The sequence below is a fragment of the Panulirus ornatus genome, chromosome 17 (genome assembly GCF_036320965.1).
Source record: "Panulirus ornatus isolate Po-2019 chromosome 17, ASM3632096v1, whole genome shotgun sequence".
Classification (NCBI taxonomy): Eukaryota; Metazoa; Arthropoda; class Malacostraca; order Decapoda; family Palinuridae; genus Panulirus; species Panulirus ornatus.
Genome location: NC_092240.1, coordinates 54,503,735 through 54,525,987, shown reverse-complemented (window position 1 = coordinate 54,525,987; position 22,253 = coordinate 54,503,735). Strand labels below are relative to the sequence as shown.

At 39.8% G+C, this 22,253-nt stretch overlaps 1 protein-coding gene across 12 annotated transcripts in view; it reads right to left on the bottom strand.

Moving 5' to 3' along the window:
* The window catches only part of Eph (Eph receptor tyrosine kinase), a 1,175,025-nt gene that overhangs the window by 4,901 nt on the left and 1,147,871 nt on the right, over nucleotides 1–22,253 (bottom strand). For 11 of the 12 annotated variants that reach the window (XM_071672575.1, XM_071672576.1, XM_071672570.1 and 8 more), the window contains 5 exons: nucleotides 21,573–21,796; nucleotides 15,339–15,506; nucleotides 12,310–12,519; nucleotides 11,964–12,134; nucleotides 10,688–10,854 (listed from right to left, as the gene is read on the bottom strand). In XM_071672575.1, the coding sequence (XP_071528676.1) occupies nucleotides 10,688–10,854; nucleotides 11,964–12,134; nucleotides 12,310–12,519; nucleotides 15,339–15,506; nucleotides 21,573–21,796 (940 nt within the window). Of the gene's footprint in view, nucleotides 1–45; nucleotides 172–10,687; nucleotides 10,855–11,963; nucleotides 12,135–12,309; nucleotides 12,520–15,338; nucleotides 15,507–21,572; nucleotides 21,797–22,253 lie in introns of all 12 variants that reach the window. The other variant, XM_071672583.1, reaches the window with a different exon arrangement.

Below are 22,253 nucleotides of genomic sequence, written 5' to 3'. Positions count from 1 at the left end.
TACACATTAAGCAGTGATGTCTGCCATGACACCTCAATTTATTACCTTAAACCTCCACCAGGTGATAAGTATGTCAGACATGACGGCGTTATTTAGGCTGCCTGGTTAAAGTTGACCCACTGGGGTCGGATGAGGACGGGTGCATAGTAGGGGTTTTGGGGGGCCGGCCGCCTGGGGAGAGACCATAGGAGACACCACCATAAGCCACACTACCACACCAGGCCAGGAGGAACAGGGAATGGAGGAGGACTGAGGTAAAGGACATGGGAGTTGTAGGGAACTTGGACAGGAAAAGGAGAAGTAAATAAAACAGAATATGATTAAAAAGGAAAAGATGATAGAGGAGAAACAAGTAAGCATAAGAAACTTTAAGGAAAGTGAAGCATCAGGAACAAGTAATAAATCAAATGAATGACAGGATTCAGTAAATAAACACTGGGTGGAAGGCAAAGCTTAAGATATCATTAAGAAAGCAGGGGCTATAAAAGATTACAGAAAGCTGATGCAACAAGAATATGAAGAAAAAAAGATTACAACTGCTGGTTCTGAAAAGAAAATTCTGTTTTTCTTGAAGTAATGTGAAGAATGGACGGAGGAAACAGTCACGCTAAATTATAATAAATATGAGTTGAAATGTTCTGAAAAACTATTTGAAGAGGGATATATGCTCTAACAATTGAAACCGAGACCACAATACCAGTCCATCAATTATCTGAAGCCAACAAGGAAGAGAAGTATTAGCTAAAAGATACTGTATACTTTACATACTATGATTTCAGCTATTTTCTACATATTCAAACAGCAAACCACCCTTTACATACCCAAGTGCTAATTCTGTCCTTTTACTATACCCTCTTCCTCTTCTTGTTTGTCCTCATACTACAACTTAGCTTTGTTAACTATTACACATTAATGTAGATACCTTTTACTTCCTCATAACTGGTTTTAATCAAGTTTCCTATATTTTTCTCATTGCCAGTTTTAATTTTGTCTCCTAAATTTTCTTCATTACCAGTTTCAAATGTTTCAATTCACCTCTCAATAAGCCCTTCTAAAGTGCTTGCCTTTAATGGCACATTAAAGTTACATGCCCATATTTCCCTACCAAACAATAAAACAAACTATTATATAATTTCATAAACTTGTGTAATGAACTCATGAGATCACCAAAGTGTGTATGTGTGCCTGAAAGTGAGCTGCCCATCATTTACGACCAAAACAAAATCATACCCATCATAAGGATGTAACGAGATGGGAGGGAAGGTGGTATGTAATGTCTTTTACCAAAGGCTTCTTGCTCTGAAAACTGGAAACTAGAAAAGTGTTCCATGGAACTTTTATGTTACATTCAGTGCAGTGCAGCACAGTTTTAGGAAAAATAAGATTGACTGGATATACAGTTTGGAAACCGAGAAAACTCTCTAGCACTCCCTTAACATTTGCAAATGAAGATCTTCACCATGTGAACAACATCCCAAGAGAAATCTTCACACTCATTCTCCCATCAGCATTTAAAACAGGTGTGCAGGAATGGAGGCAATAACCTAGATGCTGGGTACCCACAGAATTTTATATGTGGTCATTCATACCTTAATCATGCAAAAAACATTTTTGCCACTTATTGGGCAAACAAATTGAGTACACCACTATCTTTAAAGTTTTTCAACTTATTCAGGGTGGTTCAATTGAAAACTTGCCTACAAATAAAGGAAAAAAATGATTATGATAATAGTTTCCTACCATTAATAATGAACTTGAATATGAAGCTATAGAGATCCCAGGTGTAAGTACAAGCAGTGTTGCAACAGGTTGCTGTTCATCACCCAGCCTTGTAAGACCTACATGTGAATGGGTACCCGACAATTTATCACTATAGCAGTTTAATATGATCTCAGTACGTTTCTTCTGATGGAAGAATTAATGACCAAAGCCGTAAACTAAATTATCTCATGCATTCCATTTTGATGAACCCAAAATCAAAATATGAGAGAAACTAACAGTATACTTTTTATAAAGAACACACCTTCATATCTAAGTCTCTGGAAAATGTAACAGTACATAAACCAGATATTTTTAAGGACTATGTATGCTGATACAACAGATAAGAAAAGAGGAGGAAATAAGTGAATACTGGGCAACAGGTGTTCATACTCCCATTTTCTCCAAAGTAATGCTAAAGCATTACTTTATGATTATTTTACAGATAACATACTTTTCTAACACTGTTCCCTAAAGAGAGATCCTAGATAAGAAGTATTTTACAGAGTTATAGCTTGTTCTACAGTCTCAAGAAGGCAACAAAGCACTGAGGGGAAGATAATGTTGCAGCATTTGTGAAGTTCCTTTTTACCAGATTTCCTGCTTCAATGAGTATCCTACTCTGATGATGTTCTACAAATGATCAAGATGTCTATATGAAGTCAATATAGTTTTTCTTTCTTCATACATCTACAGTCTGCGTCAAATGTTAAGGTGCAAGAGGGCTGTCACTTATTGCAGTAGTTGTTTCACGTCTCTTATGAAGACCCTGACAAGTGTAATATGTCAAGTCATGCATGAGCAGCACTATATTTTTGGAAATGTGATTATGTGTCATACCCTTGAGGCTTGTGTCTATTTTGTTTGTCTTTGCATGTCAGGTATATTTTCTCCATATTTGTTGGCAATTACCTAGCTTTTATGCCATCCTATATGTCCAAGAGAGTTACATGGAAGGTGCAACTATACAAAGCAAAGCATAATTTGAAATACATCGCTCAGCAAACAAGAGTCTGCTAATGAAGTGTCTGATGGTTGGTGAAGCTGTTTAAGGAATAGGGGAGGGAGTCCATTTTACCAGCAATTCCCAAGTCTCCTAGAACCCGCAAAGTGATTGCAAGACAAGTTAAGGCCTGCCCATGCCAGACAGAATGTGAAATTAAACAGAGGAACCCTAACTTATTCAAACATGTCTAGCCAAGGAGTATTCATGGTTACTTCATACTGACTTGAGATTTCATAGTTTTCATGCCTGATGTACATTCCCACTGACTGTTACCCAGAGGAATAAACAAGTGAAGATATGCAAGAAATAGTGTTTGTGTCCAGGAATGATGGACTGTTATGGAGTGACGAATCAACATTTAGCATAACTGGAAACACCAGAGGGAGGGTGAACAGGCCACCCCACTCAGACCTGCACCTGCCACAGCACACACAAAAGACAATAAAACATCCTCCTTTTCATAAGGTCTGAGGTTGTTTTATCTAATATGGTGTTGGTGATTTGGTAATCTTACCCAAGAATGTGAATGTGAATTGTATAGTGTACTTCGATTTACTTACTGACCATTTATTTACCTCATTCATCTCCAAGTGCAAAAGTAAAAACCTTCAAGCAGGATGGGGCTCCATGTCACACTACTGGGTCTGTTACAAAGTGGTGAACTGTTTGGCAGGTGAATTATTTCAAAGACTGACCAGGAAACAGCCCCTACCTAAACCCAACTAAAATCCTAGAAATCATTGTGAAGACACGACCAGGTGATATGGACATGTCACCTATACCAAAGCCTTAGGCAGCAGTTAAGCAGCTATGGGATAGTTCCCCAAAACAAATATAAAAAAATCTTACTGACAGCATTCCCAATAGGCTTCAGAATTACATAAAGAAGTGGAATTAAAGTATTAATTATGTTGGCAAGCTTAAGTTTTTCAGGCCACAACCATAAAAGTTTCCAATTTCCAGCATGTGTCTTAACTTTTGGCTAACTGTACTTGTGATCGTGTATTCTGCACGAAATATTAATCTATCTTAATATTCTTTCTATCAATAACCTCTCAGCAGTGATCTTGAACTACAGCTCGATTGTTTTTCCACTGTCTTATTTGCATCATTTACTTTTCAAAGTGTTGTTATAGGAAATTAATCAATTCATGGACTCCTGTGGTGTAGCGGTTACTGTTCCTGACCTTGAAGCATTCATGGGCCACTCAAGGTTGGGTACATAGATTCTCCTGGACATGGCAGTCAGTCCACAGTCAACCAATCTGTTCGTTCACCCCTAGGGGTTGGTGATAAAATGGGTAACTGGCTCAAGCTAGGATATATATATGTGTGAAAGAAGAAAGTTAAGAGTAAATGTGAATAAGAGCAAGGTTATTAGGTACAGTAGGGTTGAGGGTCAAGTCAATTGGGAGGTGAGTTTGAATGGAGAAAAACTGGAGGAAGTGAAGTGTTTTAGATATCTGGGAGTGGATCTGGCAGCGGATGGAACCATGAAAGCGGAAGTGGATCATAGGGTGGGGGAGGGGGTGAAAATTCTGGGAGCCTTGAAGAATGTGTGGAAGTCGAGAACATTATCTCGGAAAGCAAAAATGGGTATGTTTGAAGGAATAGTGGTTCCAGCAATGTTGTATGGTTGCGAGGCGTGGACTATGGATAGAGTTGTGCGCAGGAGGATGGATGTGCTGGAAATGAGATGTTTGAGGACAATGTGTGGTGTGAGGTGGTTTGATCGAGTAAGTAACGTAAGTGTAAGAGAGATGTGTGGAAATAAAAAGAGCGTGGTTGAGAGAGCAGAAGAGGGTGTTTTGAAATGGTTTGGGCACATGGAGAGAATGAGTGAGGAAAGATTGACCAAGAGGATATATGTGTCGTAGGTGGAGGGAACGAGGAGAAGAGGGAGACCAAATTGGAGGTGGAAAGATGGAGTGAAAAAGATTTTGTGTGATCGGGGCCTGAACATGCAGGAGGGTGAAAGGAGGGCAAGGAATAGAGTGAATTGGAGCGATGTGGTATACCGGGGTTGACGTGCTGTCAGTGGATTGAATCAAGGCATGTGAAGCGTCTGGGGTAAACCATGGAAAGCTGTGTAGGTATGTATATTTGCGTGTGTGGACGTATGTATATACATGTGTATGGGGGTGGGTTGGGCCATTTCTTTCGTCTGTTTACTTGCGCTACCTCGCAAACGCGGGAGACAGCGGAAAAAAAAAAAAAAAAAAAATTATATATATATATATTTTTTTGCTTTGTCGCTGTCTCCCGCGTTTGCGAGGTAGCGCAAAGAAACAGACGAAAGAAATGGCCCAACCCACCCCCATACACATGTATATACATACGTCCACACACGCAAATATACATACCTACACAGCTTTCCATGGTTTACCCCAGACGCTTCACATGCCCTGATTCAATCCACTGACTGCACGTCAACCCCGGTATACCACATCGATCCAATTCACTCTCTTCCTTGCCCTCCTTTCACCCTCCTGCATGTTCAGGCCCCGATCACACAAAATCTTTTTCACTCCATCTTTCCACCTCCAATTTGGTCTCCCACTTCTCCTCGTTCCCTCCACCTCCGACACATATATCCTCTTGGTCAATCTTTCCTCACTCATTCTCTCCATGTGCCCAAACCATTTCAAAACACCCTCTTCTGCTCTCTCAACCATGCTCTTTTTATTTCCACACATCTCTCTTACCCTTACATTACTTACTCGATTAAACCAACTCACACCACATATTGTCCTCAAACATCTCATTTCCAGCACATCCACCCTCCTGCACACAACTCTATCCATAGCCCACGCCTCGCAACCATAAAACATTGTTGGAACCACTATTCCTTCAAACATACCCAGTTTTGCTTTCCGAGATAATGTTCTCGACTTCCACACACTCTTCAAGGCTCCCAGGATTTTCGCCCCCTCCCCCACCCTATGATTTACTTCCGCTTCCATGGTTCCATCTGCTGCCAGATCCACTCCCAGATATCTAAAACACTTTACTTCCTCCAGTTTTTCTCCATTCAAACTTACCTCCCAATTGACTTGACCCTCAACTCTACTGTACCTAATTACCTAGCTCTTATTCACATTTACTCTTAACTTTCTTCTTTCACACACTTTACCAAACTCAGTCACCAGCTTCTGCAGTTTCTCACATGAATCAGCCACCAGCGCTGTATCATCAGCGAACAACAACTGACTCACTTCCCAAGCTCTCTCATCCCCAACAGACTTCATACTTGCCCCTCTTTCCAAAACTCTTGCATTCACCTCCCTAACAACCCCATCCATAAAAAAATTAAACAACCATGGAGACATCACACACCCCTATATATATATATTTATTTATTTTATTTTGCTTTGTCGCTGTCTCCCGCGTTTGTGAGGTAGCGCAAGGAAACAGACGAAAGAAATGGCCCAACCCACCCCCATACACATGTATATGCATCCACGTCCACACACGCAAATATACATACCTATACATCTCAATGTACACATATATATACACACACACACATATACATATATACACATGTACATAATTCATACTGTCTGCCTTTATTTATTCCCATCGCCACCTCGCCACACATGGAATAACATCCCCCTCCCCCCTCATGTGCGCGAGGCAGTGCCAGGAAAAGACAACAAAGGCCACATTCGTTCACACTCAGTCTCTAGCTGTCATGTAATAATGCCCGAAACCACAGCTCCCTTTCCACATCCAGGCCCCACACAACTTTCCATGGTTTACCCCAGACGCTTCACATGCCCTGATTCAATCCATTGATAGCACGTCGACCCCGGTATACCACATCGATCCAATTCACTCTATTCCTTGCCCGCCTTTCACCCTCCTGCATGTTCATGCCCCGATCACTCAAAATTTTTTTCACTCCATCTTTCCACCTCCAATTTGGTCTCCCACTTCTCCTCGTTCCCTCCACCTCCAACACATATATCCTCTTGGTCAATCTTTCCTCACTCATTCTCTCCATGTGCCCAAACCATTTCAAAACACCCTCTTCTGCTCTCTCAACCATACTCTTTTTATTTCCACACATCTCTCTTACCCTTACATTACTTACTCGATTAAACCAACTCACACCACATATTGTCCTCAAACATCTCATTTCCAGCACATCCACCCTCCTGCACACAACTCTATCCATAGCCCACGCCTCGCAACCATAAAACATTGTTGGAACCACTATTCCTTCAAACATACCCAGTTTTGCTTTCCGAGATAATGTTCTCGACTTCCACACACTCTTCAAGGCTCCCAGGATTTTCGCCCCCTCCCCCACCCTATGATTTACTTCCGCTTCCATGGTTCCATCTGCTGCCAGATCCACTCCCAGATATCTAAAACACTTTACTTCCTCCAGTTTTTCTCCATTCAAACTTACCTCCCAATTGACTTGACCCTCAACCCTACTGTACCTAATAACCTTGCTCTTATTCACATTTACTCTTAACTTTCTTCTTTCACACACTTTACCAAACTCAGCCACCAGCTTCTGCAGTTTTTCACATGAATCAGCCACCAGCGCTGTATCATCAGCGAACAACAACTGACTCACTTCCCAAGCTCTCTCATCCCCAACAGACTGCATATTTGCCCCTCTTTCCAAAACTCTTGCATTCACCTCCCTAACCACCCCATCCATAAACAAATTAAACAACCATGGAGACATCACACACCCCTGCCGCAAACCTACATTCACTGAGAACCAATCAGTTTCCTCTCTTCCTACATGTACACATGCCTTACATCCTCGATAAAAACTTTTCACTGCTTCTAACAACTTGCCTCCCACACCATATATTCTTAGTACCTTCCAAAGAGCATCTCTATCAACTCTATCATATGCCTTCTTCAGATCCATAAATGCTACATACAAATCCATTTGCTTTTCTAAGTATTTCTCACATACATTCTTCAAAGCAAACACCTGATCCACACATCCTCTACCACTTCTGAAACCACACTGCTCTTCCCCAATCTGATGCTCTGTACATGCCTTCACCCTCTCAATCAATACCCTCCCATATAATTTACCAGGAATACTCAACAAACTTATACCTCTGTAATTTGAGCACTCACTCTTATCCCCTATTTTCATAGTGTATGAAAAAGATAATTCACTGGGTTGACCAATCTCAAGTATGAAAAAAAAATTTCGACTTTTTAATCAAATGATAGTACACAAAAACCATCAAAAACATGATTATTTTTTCTGTGAAATAAGAATAAGCATTCCTAGTTTAGGAAAAATAAATAATTTATCAGGCTAGCCAATTCTAAGTACATATAGCAATGTCAAGGCAGCGATACAGAGGTAGGTGCAACAGACGTGGAGAGTCCCCAGAAAATAAGTTCAACTCCCCATGTGGTCACTACTGGCTACTGAGGTCTCCTGGCAGCTCCAATGACTCGTCCTTTGTTTGGAACGTGGTTTATGACCATTCAACATGGCCTAAAATGCACAGAGAATTCAACTTTTACATAGGAAATAGAGTTTGTAGATTCATGTTCACAGCAACCTTCTTATATATTTGTGACTTGCAAAGCACTGAAAGGGTTAAATGCCAGTAAATAAGCTCAAAGTAAACTTTTGAAGCTCAAAAATAATATACAGTACTAGATGAAAGCTAGAGAACCAGATAACTACATTCTTCTCAGTCTTACCCAAGCTGAGCCATGAAAATAAATTCAGAAAAAAATCTGAATAAATATCAATTCTCACGCCTCATGACCATGCAGCTGACTGGTCAATCATAACAAGCAGATCATCCCACTAATTGCCTTGTCAATATCTCTTACTGCTCCTAAGACTACATGAACATGCTGCTTTTTTTTTCTTTTTACCTTTCAGTTTATAAGACAACAGAAATAAGCAGCATTTTGTGCCAAGTTAAACTGTGAATCAAAGCCTTCACCTCAGCAGTACACACAAGATATTTATTTTACCCCAGAGTTTCTTATTATCAATAGCTCCTTCAAGAGTTAAAAGTCAAAATTTTGAAGATAAGGCAAACTGATGCCCAATTCTTGTATCTCATTTAAACATTACCAATCTCAGCTTGCTCAAAAATGTCTGAATGGAAGAATGAACTTAGGACTTTTACATGTTTTACATGACAGTCAATTCCACACTCACCTACATGTAAATTAGGAATCTCCCCATTAATTATTTCCTTAAATCGTGAACTTAATCAATTACAAGAGCTTAAGGGCTACTCTATCATCTTGAGATACCTCCCATGCCTTGCAAAAAACTGCCATCTTAAGTCATTGTCACTGAATTTTGCAGTCTTGATGCTCATCTCCGAGAATAAGTGACTTCACAATGTGATTTGGGAAATAGAAAAAAATGTAGCATTTTTTTTTTTTTTATAAAAGCAATACGACTACTTTCTGTTGACTCTTTCTAAACTGAAACAATATGGATCTCCACTGTGATTTTGCTTCTGGTGGGAAGGTGCAACATGTAAGTCTAGCTGGTGAAGATCACTGTGTGAATAATGTATTGCTTGTTTCAACTTACTTTTGAGCTGTGATTGGTTGACATGTGGCAAGTGGTTGCTTGAGGATGCCAACAACAATTGAGTAATTTGGTTCACTATCTTAAGGTGATCCAAGCTGCCTTAACTAGGCAGTTTGAGAAGTATGTCATATGAAGCTTTACCCATTATAGATAATAAGATAAACAGTTTGCAATCCTGTGCAGATGAATAAAAATAATGAAACTACACAAGATAAACAGTAGAATTTTCAATGGGAATGACAAATTAATAAGGCATATACAAGAGCAGAAAATAGGAATGGTATGAAGAAAAATGTTGGTTAATAAAGCAATAAAGACTGCTGTGAGAATCAGACAATGAAGGCTGCCATGAGAGCAAGACAATAAAAGCAGAACAAATACTTGCTCACAGAAAACACAATACTGTAGCAGTAGGCCAATGTGATATGTATTATGTGCTAGATGCTTTATTCATAATTACTTATTTGATCTGTAAATCATGCCTGCCTGTTCTCCTAAATCACATTAACGATGAATATGTATCAGGTTTTGCCCCCACACATCTGCCGATTGCTTTCATGACAAATTAAAAAAAAGCAAACAAGGAAATATACTGTAAAAGTTGATTACCAAACCATCAAAAACAAAAAATAAAACATTTACTTGAAATTCTAGAAGATTTGACAGCCAGGAGTTTCAGAATGTGTGCTCAATGTTGCTACTACACAACAGAGTTCTGAGTTGACAGCAAATTTCCATGGCAGCCAATCAGCGCAATGACACATATTGCCATGCTATTACCAGCTGACAGGCATAGAGGCACTTTTACACTGATTTGCATATGGGCACCATTACCAGACATGTGATTGGTTCAATGGTTTTAATTGTCTTTGCTTTTACAATTGATGTCACATATTTAAAAGAAAAGAAAAGGGGAGTAACCAAGACATATTTGAAATGGGTGAATTACAGGGAAAGAAAGTGATACTGTTACTAGTATCTACAAGAAACGTGAAGATGTGCAACGACAGGTACTTATCAAAGGAATGATTATTTTCTTTTTGTTCAAAAATTAATTTATTCAATTTGAAGGCATTTAAAGTTTTCCTGAAGCTAAACAGCAAGTTTATCAATATTTTTTGAACCAATCTCAGTCCCCTACAGTGTTACGTGTTGGTCTTCCATATACACCCTACACAGTGAATATCAGGGATCTACTGACTGGTTATATCACAACTGCTTTTGAGAAAATTGAATAGCCTCATACAGTGGCTCTCCAATTTTAACATTCATTACAAACTTCAACCCAGTGGTAGTGGAGCCCTGATCCTGCCTAAAGCTAGCAGCTAATCCTGCATCTTAATATACTGTTCCGTTCATATTACCTGTTCTGAGCCACTTTGCTGAGAGCCTCTGGAGTACGGATCAGCCTATCCAGCGTTCGTACAATGGAGGCAAAATTGGGACGATGATTGCGTTCCTTCTGCCAGCAGTCTAACATAAGCTGATATATGGCCTCTGGACATTCCATAGGTGCTGGCAGGCGATAACCCTGTGGAGGAAATTTGTAATAAGAATCAAGGTATTGTATTTCACCTTCAGTCAGTTTAGAACTGGTTAAATAAACTCCTCAATGTAAAAGAAAGAATATCAATAAAATTTAATCTACTGTAAAGCTACATGTATAAAAGTTTCTTGCCTTGACTTTGGAAAAAATTTCCCTACATTTAAATCTATCCCTAAATAAATGCTCCCATGAAATTCTTCTTTCTTAGAAGCAATTTGTTTTGACATTTTCCATTCCCAACAAGCCCATCTTGCAATACCAGATCATGCTCTGGTTTGATTCAAACTACTTGCTCAGGAGAATACCTTTATCATCTATCAGTATACCACTATCCTAATGATATCAATCCTAAACTTTTCACATAAGATGATTGCTTTCAATCAGTACTTTTTTCTTTCATATATTAGCTATAATAGCACAAGTAAAAGTATGTCCCAATAAAAACCATAATGGTTTTAAAACATAGAAGGATGATTCTAGAAAAAAAAATCAATACCAAGGATCAGTTGTAGGAAAAAAAAAATTTCCTTTATCAAGAATCACTTAAGTTCCTCAGGTGTTTGTAGATCAGACTTTGATACTGTCAAGATTACATGAAGAAAAAAAGATGGTACATAGGAAGAGAATTCCACAGCTTGGCTGTACAAAGGAAGGAAACATCATAATGAGAATATGCTACCTGCTATGTCCTGCACCCCTCCCCCCAAAAAAGAGAAAAAAAGTGGAGGATACTATAAAAATAAAGTGGTCTGAAGCATATAAGCATTGGAGAAATGTAATTTCTTTCCCCCTATCAAAGAAGCAAGCATATTAGAAGGCTGTCTCTCTATACTATACTGTGTTGAGGTTGCTCTGACCAATTACATAACAGACCTAACAGTCTCTCAAGAAAATTTAGTTTCCCCAGTAACACATCAGTGTGTGTGTGTGTGTGTGTGCTGTCCAGCCTCGTTTTTGGTGTTGTGAAGTGAACAAACGTATATGCACATCAAATCAACATTTCTAAAAACCAAAACATAATACAAGTAATCCCGTCTTGGAAGGAATCCATGCAAACAGTTTTCATGTAGAGTAAGGCTAACAAGAACATTTACCTTCTCAATGCTCTTAATGACATCTTGATTGCTCCAGTTCCAGTATGGTCTTTCTCCATAACTCATCACTTCCCACATGACGATACCAAGACTCCATACATCAGACGCACTTGTGAACTTACGGAATGCAATAGCCTCTGGTGCAGTCCATCGGACTGGGATTTTACCCCCCTGAAAAAAAATTGCAGTTAACTTTATGGTCCACTCATTGTATGAATCAGCAGTACATTAAAAAAGCATAACGAAATTCCTGTTGGTAAAACTGTTAAACTTTTTAAACGTACATTGGGGCAAGACAATACTCTTTAAGAGTATATCAGCCTTTCATGTCTCATAAAAAACATACCCTTGTTGTATATGCTCCTTCTGTATGACTCTCAATCTCTCTTGATAGCCCAAAGTCAGCAATCTTGCAAATGAGCTGAGCATTTACAAGTACATTGCGTGCAGCTAGGTCTCTGTGTACATAGTTCATCTCACTGAGGTACTGCATCCCTGAAGCAATACATCGCAGCATTCCTACCAGCTGAAGGACTTGAAACTTCCCATCATTCACCTGAAATATTTTTACTCTTAATAATTTTAATTAGAGAATATACCTCTTTTTCATATCCTTTCATAAAAGTATTTTTAAAACCCTTTCTTGGAAAGTGATGACTTACAAATGAATGACTAGTGACAATTCAGACCTGCAGATACAAACCATTTTATACATATTTCTTGAATGGCCATTCATCTTTATTACCGCACAGTATCTGATAATGCAAATCCTCTAAATATCTGTTTGTGAATGGAATGGTTCACAAGTGATGGAAGCATATGTCAATCTTTTAGATGCAAAAAATAGCACATTCCAAACTACTAGTCAACTTGGAGGAGGTGCTATATCAAATTTTCACGATTTAATGCAATTCTTCAAATTATATAACAAGGATATGGACAAGCTTAAAAATTAAAGAGAATATATTTTTTTTTTTATCAACCTTTCCATGATGCTTGGCATACTGTAATAAGTATCATATAATTGCAGGGTTCCTACAGCTTCAAGGCTATATTCTGTGCAGAAGCAGAGAATCAATGGACTCCTTATAAGTATATACAAAAACAACCACACACACATACATACCTATACATTTCAACTTACATATACATACACAGACATGTACATATGTACGCCTGTACATATTCATAATTGCTGCCTTCATCCATTCCTGTCATCACCCCACCACACATGAAATAGCACCCCCCTCCCCCCATATGCACGCAAGGTAGCGCTCGGAAAAGACAACAAGGGCCACAATCGTCCACACTCAATCTCTAGCTGTCATGTGTAATGCTCCGAAACCAAAGCTCCCTTTCCACATCCAGGCCCCACAAAACTTTCCATGGTTTACTCCAGACGCTTCACATGCCCTGATTAATTCCACTGACAGCACATCGACCCCAGTATACCACATCGTTCCAATTCACTCTATTCTTTGCACGCCTTCCACCCTCCTGTATGTTCAGGCCCCGATTGCTCAGAATGTTTTTCACTCCATTCTTCTGCCTCCAATTTGGTCACCCATTTCTCCTCGTTCCATCCACCTCTGACACATATATCCTTTTTGTCAGTCTTTCCTCACTCATTCTTACCATGTGACCAAACCATTTCAATACACCTTCTTCTGCTCTCTCAACCACACTCTCTTTTATTACCATACATCTCTCTTACCCTTTCATAACTTGCTTGATCAAACCCCCTCACACCACATATTGTCCTCAAACATTTCATTTCCAAAACATCCACCCTCCTCTGCACAACCCAAACTATTACCCATGCCTTGCAACTACTATAACATTGTTGGAACCACTAATCCTTCAAACATTCCCATTTTTGCTCTCTGTGATAACATTCTCGCCTTCCACACATTCTTCAACACTCCCAGAACCTTCACCCCTTCCCCCACCCTGTGACTTGCTTCCACTTCTATGGTTCTATATGGTGCTAAATCCACTCCCAGATACCTAAAACACTTCACTTCCTCCAGTTTTTCTCCATTCAAACTTGCCTTCCAATTAACTTGTCCTTCAACCCTGCTGAACATAATAACCTTGCTCTTATTCACATTTACTCTGTTTTATTCTTTCACACACTTTCACACCCTTCCTTCACTGCATAATCTTGTTGTAGGTAACCACGGGTAGAGAAAAAGGTACTTTCCCTTGCTCCCTCCACTTCTAAAAGGTATACCTTTATACTCTGTCTCAGCTTGTTCGAACACTGTCCAAAACATTTAACCAAACCCTAGCCATCTTATCTCACACTGCTCTTATCACCACAACTATCTCCTACCTCCTCATTCCTTACATGATCAACCTGCTTCACACCACATATAATCCTTAGCTATTTCATTTCAAACACATCTATCCTCTTTCTTAACCCCACTCTCCCCCTACAAGTTCACAGACTTGCATTCATAAAACAGTCAAGACAACTATATTTTCATACATATTTACCCTTACCCTAAAATAAAATGACATTTGCCTCCATAGATTCCTTGCTATATCCAGGAGCTTAGCCCATTAACCCAACCTATGACTCGCCACAGTCCCCAAGGTCTCATTTGATACGCCATTCACTCTCAGGTATCTAGCACTCAATATCCTACATGTTCTCCCCATTCAAACTTACACTTATACCATTCAGTCTCATCCCCCTTCTTTACCTTGTTATCTTACATTTGTTCACATTTACTTTCAGCTCTCTCCTTTTACACTCTTTTCCAACCTCTGTCATCAACTTCTGCAAATTTTTTTTTTTGTGGAGTCTGCCAATGAGACCATGTATGTCATCTGCAAACAGTAACTGATTCATATCCTAAGCCTCCTCATTCTCAGTGTATCTGAGACCTGCCCTCATGCTCTAAGACCTTTGCATTAATCTCCCTCAATACCCCATCTATAAACAGATCAACTAACCATGGTGATGTCACACATCATTGGTGTTGACCTAACTTCACATAGAACCATTTACCCTTCTCCCCACTCACACATGATACTTAGGAGCTTTCTATTTACCCCATATATTCCTAGCACCCTTCACAAGGGCTCTAGGTCAACTGCATAACATGGTTTTGCCAGATCCATGAATGCAACATACGATTCATTTACTTATACATACAGGATTACTTGAATCTTTGATACCAGAGGATTTCAAGGCAGCCAAGAGATCTTATGACAATATGGATGCATTAACCAGTTCAATGTACTAAGAGGCAATATAATCTATAAAGTAATAGCTCTATATGTAAAACATGCTCTCATCATTATCTTTCCTAAAATGGTACATACATCTTCACCAAGTAAATGTATCATCAGTGACAAAAGACTAACCCTGAGGAAGTGGTCGAGAGACCCATTCTCCATGTATTCAGTGATGATCATAACTGGATTGCTCTTGGTCACCACTCCTTGAAGGAAGATGACATTAGGATGCTCAAACTGGCCCATAATTGATGCTTCAGTGAGGAAATCTACACGAGCTTTCTCAGATGACCCAGGCTGAAATGTAATTCAAATTTTCAGTAATATTATATTGAATAAAGCATTCAAAAAGAATAAGAAACTTGTTAACAAAGTTGTCTTTATTATATCTAACCATTTGCTATAAGGTACATTCTCAAAAATAAAATGGAGAGGATTAAATTAGTATCTTTATTCATTAAATATATAACTCTTAAATATATAACTCTTAAGAGACACAAGGTGATGTATATGAATGATTTGACAAGCTGTAATTACCTGATCTAACCCATGAAAATGGTACAATTACTGGAAGACACATAAAATATGTACAACCTTCCTTTATATTTGATTTGCAGTGTCTTGTGTGGTAAGGAACAGCCAAGAACAGATGGGAAATAGCATCATTTGTTATTGTTTACTCTTTAGCAATTTTCTTTTCTTTTTTCATACTATTCGCCATTTCTCGCATCAGTGAGGTAGTGTTAAGAACAGAGGACTGGGCCTCTGAGGAAACATCCTCACCCGGCCCCCTTCTCTGTTCCTTCCTTTGGAAAAAAAAAAAAAAAAAAGAAGAGGGGAGAGTTTCCAGCCCCCCGCTCCCTTCCCTTTTAGTCGCCTTCTACGACACGCAGGGAAAATGTGGGAAGTATTCTTTCATATATATTAATTCATTCATAAGTGCCCAAGACTATGGTATGGTACTGCAGTGGAATTTATTAAAAAAGGGGGTGACTGTATTGTTGACTGGTTGGTAAAGTTATTTAATGTATGTATGATTCATGGTGAGGTGACTGAGGACTTGCGGAATGCGTGCATAGTGCCATTGTACAAAGGCAAAGGGGATAAGAGTGAGTGCTCAAATTACAGAGGTATAAGTTTGTTGAGTATTCCTGGTAAATTATATGGGAGGGTATTGATTGATAGGGTGAAGGCATGTACAGAGCATCAGACTGGGGAAGAGCAGTGTGGTTTCAGAAGTGGTAGAGGATGTGTGGATCAGGTGTTTGCTTTGAAGAATGTATGCGAGAAATACTTAGAAAAGCAAATGGATTTGTATGTAGCATTTATGGATCTGGAGAAGGCATATGATAGAGTTGATAGAGATGCTCTGTGGAAGGTACTAAGAATATATGGTGTGGGAGGCAAGTTGTTAGAAGCAGTGAAAAGTTTCTATCGAGGATGTAAGGCACGTGCACGTGTAGGAAGAGAGGAAAGTGATTGGTTCTCAGCGAATGTAGGTTTGCGGCAGGGGTGTGTGCTGTCTCCATGGTTGTTTAATTTGTTTATGGATGGGGTTGTTAGGGAGGTGAATGCAAGAGTTTTGGAAAGAGGGGCAAGTATGCAGTCTGTTGCGGATGAGAGAGCTTGGGAAGCGAGTCAGTTGTTCGCTGATGATACAGCGCTGGTGGCTGATTCATGTGAGAAACTGCAGAAGCTGGTGACTGAGTTTGGTAAAGTGTGTGAAAGAAGTTGAGAGTAAATGTGAATAAGAGCAAGGTTATTAGGTACAGTAGGGTTGAGGGTCAAGTCAATTGGGAGGTAAGTTTGCATGGAGAAAAACTGGAGGAAGTAAAGTGTTTTAGATATCTGGGAGTGGATCTGGCAGCGGAAGTGAATCATAGGGTGGGGGAGGGGGCGAAAATTCTGTGAGCCTTGAAGAATGTTTGGAAGTCGAGAACATTATCTCGGAAAGCAAAAATGGGTATGTTTGAAGGAATAGTGGTTCCAACAATGTTTTATGGTTGCGAGGCGTGGGCTATGGATAGAGTTGTGCGCAGGAGGGTAGATGTGCTGGAAATGAGATGTTTGAGGATATGTGGTGTGAGGTGGTTTGATCGAGTAAGTAATGTAAGGGTAAGAGAGATGTGTGGAAATAAAAAGAGTGTGGTTGAGACAGCAGAAGAGGGTGTTTTGAAATGGTTTGGTCCCATGGAGAGAATGAGTGAGGAAAGATTGACAAATAGGATATATGTGTCAGAGGTGGAGGGAACGAGGAGAAGTGGGAGACCAAATTGGAGGTGGAAAGATGGAGTGAAAAAGATTTTGAGTGATCGGGGCCTGAACATACAGGAGGGTGAAAGGCGTGCAAGGAATAGAGTGAATTGGAACGATGTGGTATACCGGGGTTGACGTGCTGTCAATGGATTGAACCAGGGCATGTGAAGCGTCTGGGGTAAACCATAGAAAGTTTTGTGAGGCCTGGATGTGGAAAGGGAGCTGTGGTTTCAGTGCATTATACATGACAGCAAGAAACTGAGTGTGAACGAATGTGGCTTTTGTTGTCTTTTCCTATCGCTACCTTGAGCGCCTGTGGGGGAGTGGGGTTGACATTTCATGTGTGGCGAGGTGGCAACGGAATGAATAAAGGCAGCAAGTATGAATTATGCACATGTGTATATATGTACATGTCTGTGTATGTGTATACATATGTGCATGTGTGGACGTGCATGTAGGTGGTTGGCCCATTCTTTCGTCTGTCTCCTTGCGCTGGCTCACTAACGCGGGAGACAGTGACAAAGAATAATAAATAAATAATATATATTATGTCTGTGTGTGTATATATATATGTATACATTGAGATGTATAGGGCCTGCATGATCAGGCCCTAATCACTCAAGATCTTTTTTATTACATCCTTCCATCTCCAACATTTATATTTTTCTATTTTGCTTTGTCGCTGTCTCCCGCATTTGCGAGGTAGCGCAAGGAAACAGACGAAAGAAATGGCCCAACCCACCCCCATACACAATGTATATACATACACGTCCACACACGCAAATATACATACCTATACATCTCAATGTACACATATACATACACACACAGACACAAACATATATACCCATGCACACAATTCAGACTGTCTGCCTTTATTCATTCCCATCGCCACCTCGCCACACATGGAATACCATCCCCCTCCCCCCTCATGTGTGAGAGGTAGCACTAGGAAAAGACAACAAAGGCCCCATTCGTTCACACTCAGTCTCTAGCTTTCATGTAATAATGCCCGAAACCACAGCTCCCTTTCCACATCCAGGCCCCACACAACTTTCCATGGTTTACCCCAGACGCTTCACATGCCCTGATTCAATCCACTGACAGCACGTCAACCCCGGTATACCACATCGATCCAATTCACTCTCCAACATATACATACATTATCCCTGGGGATTGGGGAGAAAGAACACTTCCCACATATTTCCTGTGTCGAAAAAGGTGACAAAGGGGAGGGAGCAGGGGGCTGGAAATCATCCCCTCTAGTTTTTACTTACCCATACTCAAAAGCTTTTTCCCACATTAGTGAGGGAGTGCCAAAAACACACACACTCATAACCATCTGCAACAGCTCTTCACTCTTACCAAACATGGTATTATTCACAAACATGCTTGTCATTAATCATCATATTTCACCATCACACTCCATCACTCCAACCCCTTTCCCTAGTTTTGCTATCACCTCTCGTATCACTCCATCTATACATTAAGGTCAAAAGCCATGGTGATATCACACAGCCCTGCCTCATATCCACATGTATACTGAAATTTTGCTTAACTCTCCACCCACTCATACACATGTATTTGCTCTTCTACCGAAGGCTTCAAACTATCCATTCCATTTGACTCATCCACTTCCTCCAGATTCACATAAGCTGCTTACAGCTTCTTACATTTTGCTTTGTACTTTTCTACACTTGTTCTCAGAGCAAAAATCAGATACAAACATCGATAATCATTCCTAAAACCCCCTTGCCCCACACTTATTCTCCATTAACTCACTTCTACTACTGTCAATAAGCACTTGCATACACTTTTCTTCCATGTTTCAAACACTCCTGTATGTTCAGGCCCTGAACCTCCAAAACACCTTTCACTCAATCCTTCTACCAACAACATGATTTCACCCTTTCCCTTGTTCTATCCACTTCTGAAATGTATAGACTCTTAGTGATCCTCTCCCTACATCCAAACCATTTCAGCACACCCTCTTCAGCTCTCTCATACATATGCCTCTTACTACCACAACTCATTTTTAACCAATCATTTCTCATTTGATCAACCCTCCTCATACCACATATTGTCCTCAAACATTTCATTTCCAACACATCTGCCCTCTTCTTACTTCTGTCTAGGGTCCATACCTTGCATCCACACAGCATCAATGAGACTACTATGCCATCAATCAAACCGATCTTAGCCCGAAAAAACAAAGATCCCGCTTTCCAGACATTCCTTAATGCATCCGGGACCTTTGCCCCTCATCTACCCTATAGCTTACTTCAGCTCCCATGGTTCTATTTGCTGCCATTTCCAATCCCAGGTATCTAAAAGACTCCATTTGCACCAAGTTTTCTTCAATCGAACTTGCACTCCAAATAACCTGTCTCACTATTAAACCTCATAACCTTACTTTTATTTACAATTAATCTTAAATTTCTCCTTTCAAACACTGTCCTAAACTTGGACACCAGCTTCTGCAAATTCTCACTTGAATCTGCCACCAATGTCGTACCATAAGCAAACAAGTGACTTACTTCCCTGACCCACAACAGACTATATACCTGCTTCTCTCTCCAAGACCCTTACCTTTACCTCCATCACCCCATCTACAAACAAATAAAACTGCCACTTTGATATCACACACTCCTCCAGCAGACCCACTTTTGCCTGGAGCACCTCACCACCCTCATCTCTTCCTACACACACATCTCACTTTATTGATGAAAACTCTTTACTACTTCTAGCAGCTTTCCTCCCACATCATATAATGACAACACTTTCCAATAAGCATCTTTTCAACCCTATGTCTTCTCCCGACCCATCTATAATACAAAGAAGTCCTTTTGTTTCTCTAAATATCTGGGAATGCATTCTTGAAAGTAAACACATTATCCACGTACCCTTTACCTCTTGTGAAGCCACACTGTTCCTCCTCAGTCTGAAACACTGTGCATACCCCCGATCTCCCCTACAACTTGCCTGCTATGGCTGGGCAAACTTGTACCTCAGTAATTATAAGTTGCTTTTGTCTCCCCTACCTTTTTACAACTACACTATAAAGGCAATCCACCAATACTCTGGCACTTCAACATGAGCCATACATACAGTAAAAATTCTGACTAACCAATCAACAACACAATTATCCATTTTCGTTTTGAAAGTAAACACCTGATCCATGCACCCTCTACTGCTTTTTAAGCTGCACTGTTCCTCCTCTGTTTGAAACTTTACCAGTGCCACCATTCTCCCGTAGAAATTACCTGCTACACTCAAAAAACTTAAACCTCTGCAATTTGAGGTCACTTTTGTCTCCCTTGCCTTTATACAGCTGCACTATAAAGACATTATGCTAATCCTCTGGCTCCTCACAATGAGCCATACATACATTGAAAATCCTAACTAACCAATCAACAACACAATCACCCACTTCATTATGAAATTCAACTGTAACCCCATCCACTAACTGCTCTGTCACACTTCATTGCATGTAAAGGTTTCGTCATTTCTCTTTTTACTATCCTCACTTGGCTCTCACACTCTGCATCCCTCCACATCCAACTCATCCATATCTGCCATCCTATTATCAAAAGTATTCAGCAACTCTTGAAAATAGTCTACCTCCTTTTCATCTCAAGTATGCCTGTTACCACTTCCCCATTTGCCCCTTCACAGAAGTTCCCATACGTTTCCTTGTATTTCTCACACTATCAACCTCCATCCATAATAATTTCTCCTGAAGTGTGCTGATTCTCTCTCACCCCATCTCTCATAAGCTCTCTTTTTAAGCCTTCCTCTTCTTCGTGACCTCCTGCCACTTTCTCTTGTACATTTACCAATCACTTTCATTCCTTTCCTGCAATTAACTCCCATACATCTCTCTTTTCTCTTTCAACAGAACCTTAAAACTTGATCCTGCTACTCACTGCCCTTCTGCACCATTCCACCATCCATTTTCCACATGCCACACACTTATCATGCATATAATCAGTGCTTCCCTAAACAGGATTCAAACCTATGCACTTGACCCTAGGTGGACCATGAATGCAACAGAGCTACACTTATGTATCAACATAACCTGTATGTCGAGTTTGTTTTATTTCTTACCTTAAGAGTCTTGATTGCTACAGTCATTTCTGGTCGGCTGGGAAGTTGTAGTTTACCTTTGCATACATCCCCAAATTCACCACCACCAATGATAGCTTCAATAGTTATATATGATGCATCAATTTCCCTCGCAAACTCTCTGATGGCTTGGTTTGGGTCTTCGTATGTATGAGGATCTATGTAAGTTCGATGGTGACCAACTTGAGTAAAGAGAGGTGTTGTCACTGAAAATGAGAGATGGGCATTATCAAGACTACATTAAAATGCCAGTAACCATACTAAATGGCTGGAAATATCAATTACTGTGGTATAATCATGTTAGAATACACTGTAACAAGAGCAACTTCAGATGCTATCCTCAAGTAATCAACAGAAATCTGAACTGCCTATTCTGTTAGTCCTTACACAGAGGTTATAAAATTTCTTCACTCATTATGTATAAAAAAAAGCTTTAAAAATAATATCAAAGTCAAAACAAAACTATTAACACAAACTAAAACTCACAGCCTTGAAGAAAGAAAACTTTAAACTGCAGTAAACTTCCACCATTCATTAAACACATCTCATATGTTGAAACAGATAAAGGTGGGGGCATGCCCTATTAATGCATGAGGCTATGGCCCTTTAAGATCTTCTAGAATAAAAATGTGTATCTAGAATGTTCATAAATAAAGAGTTAGC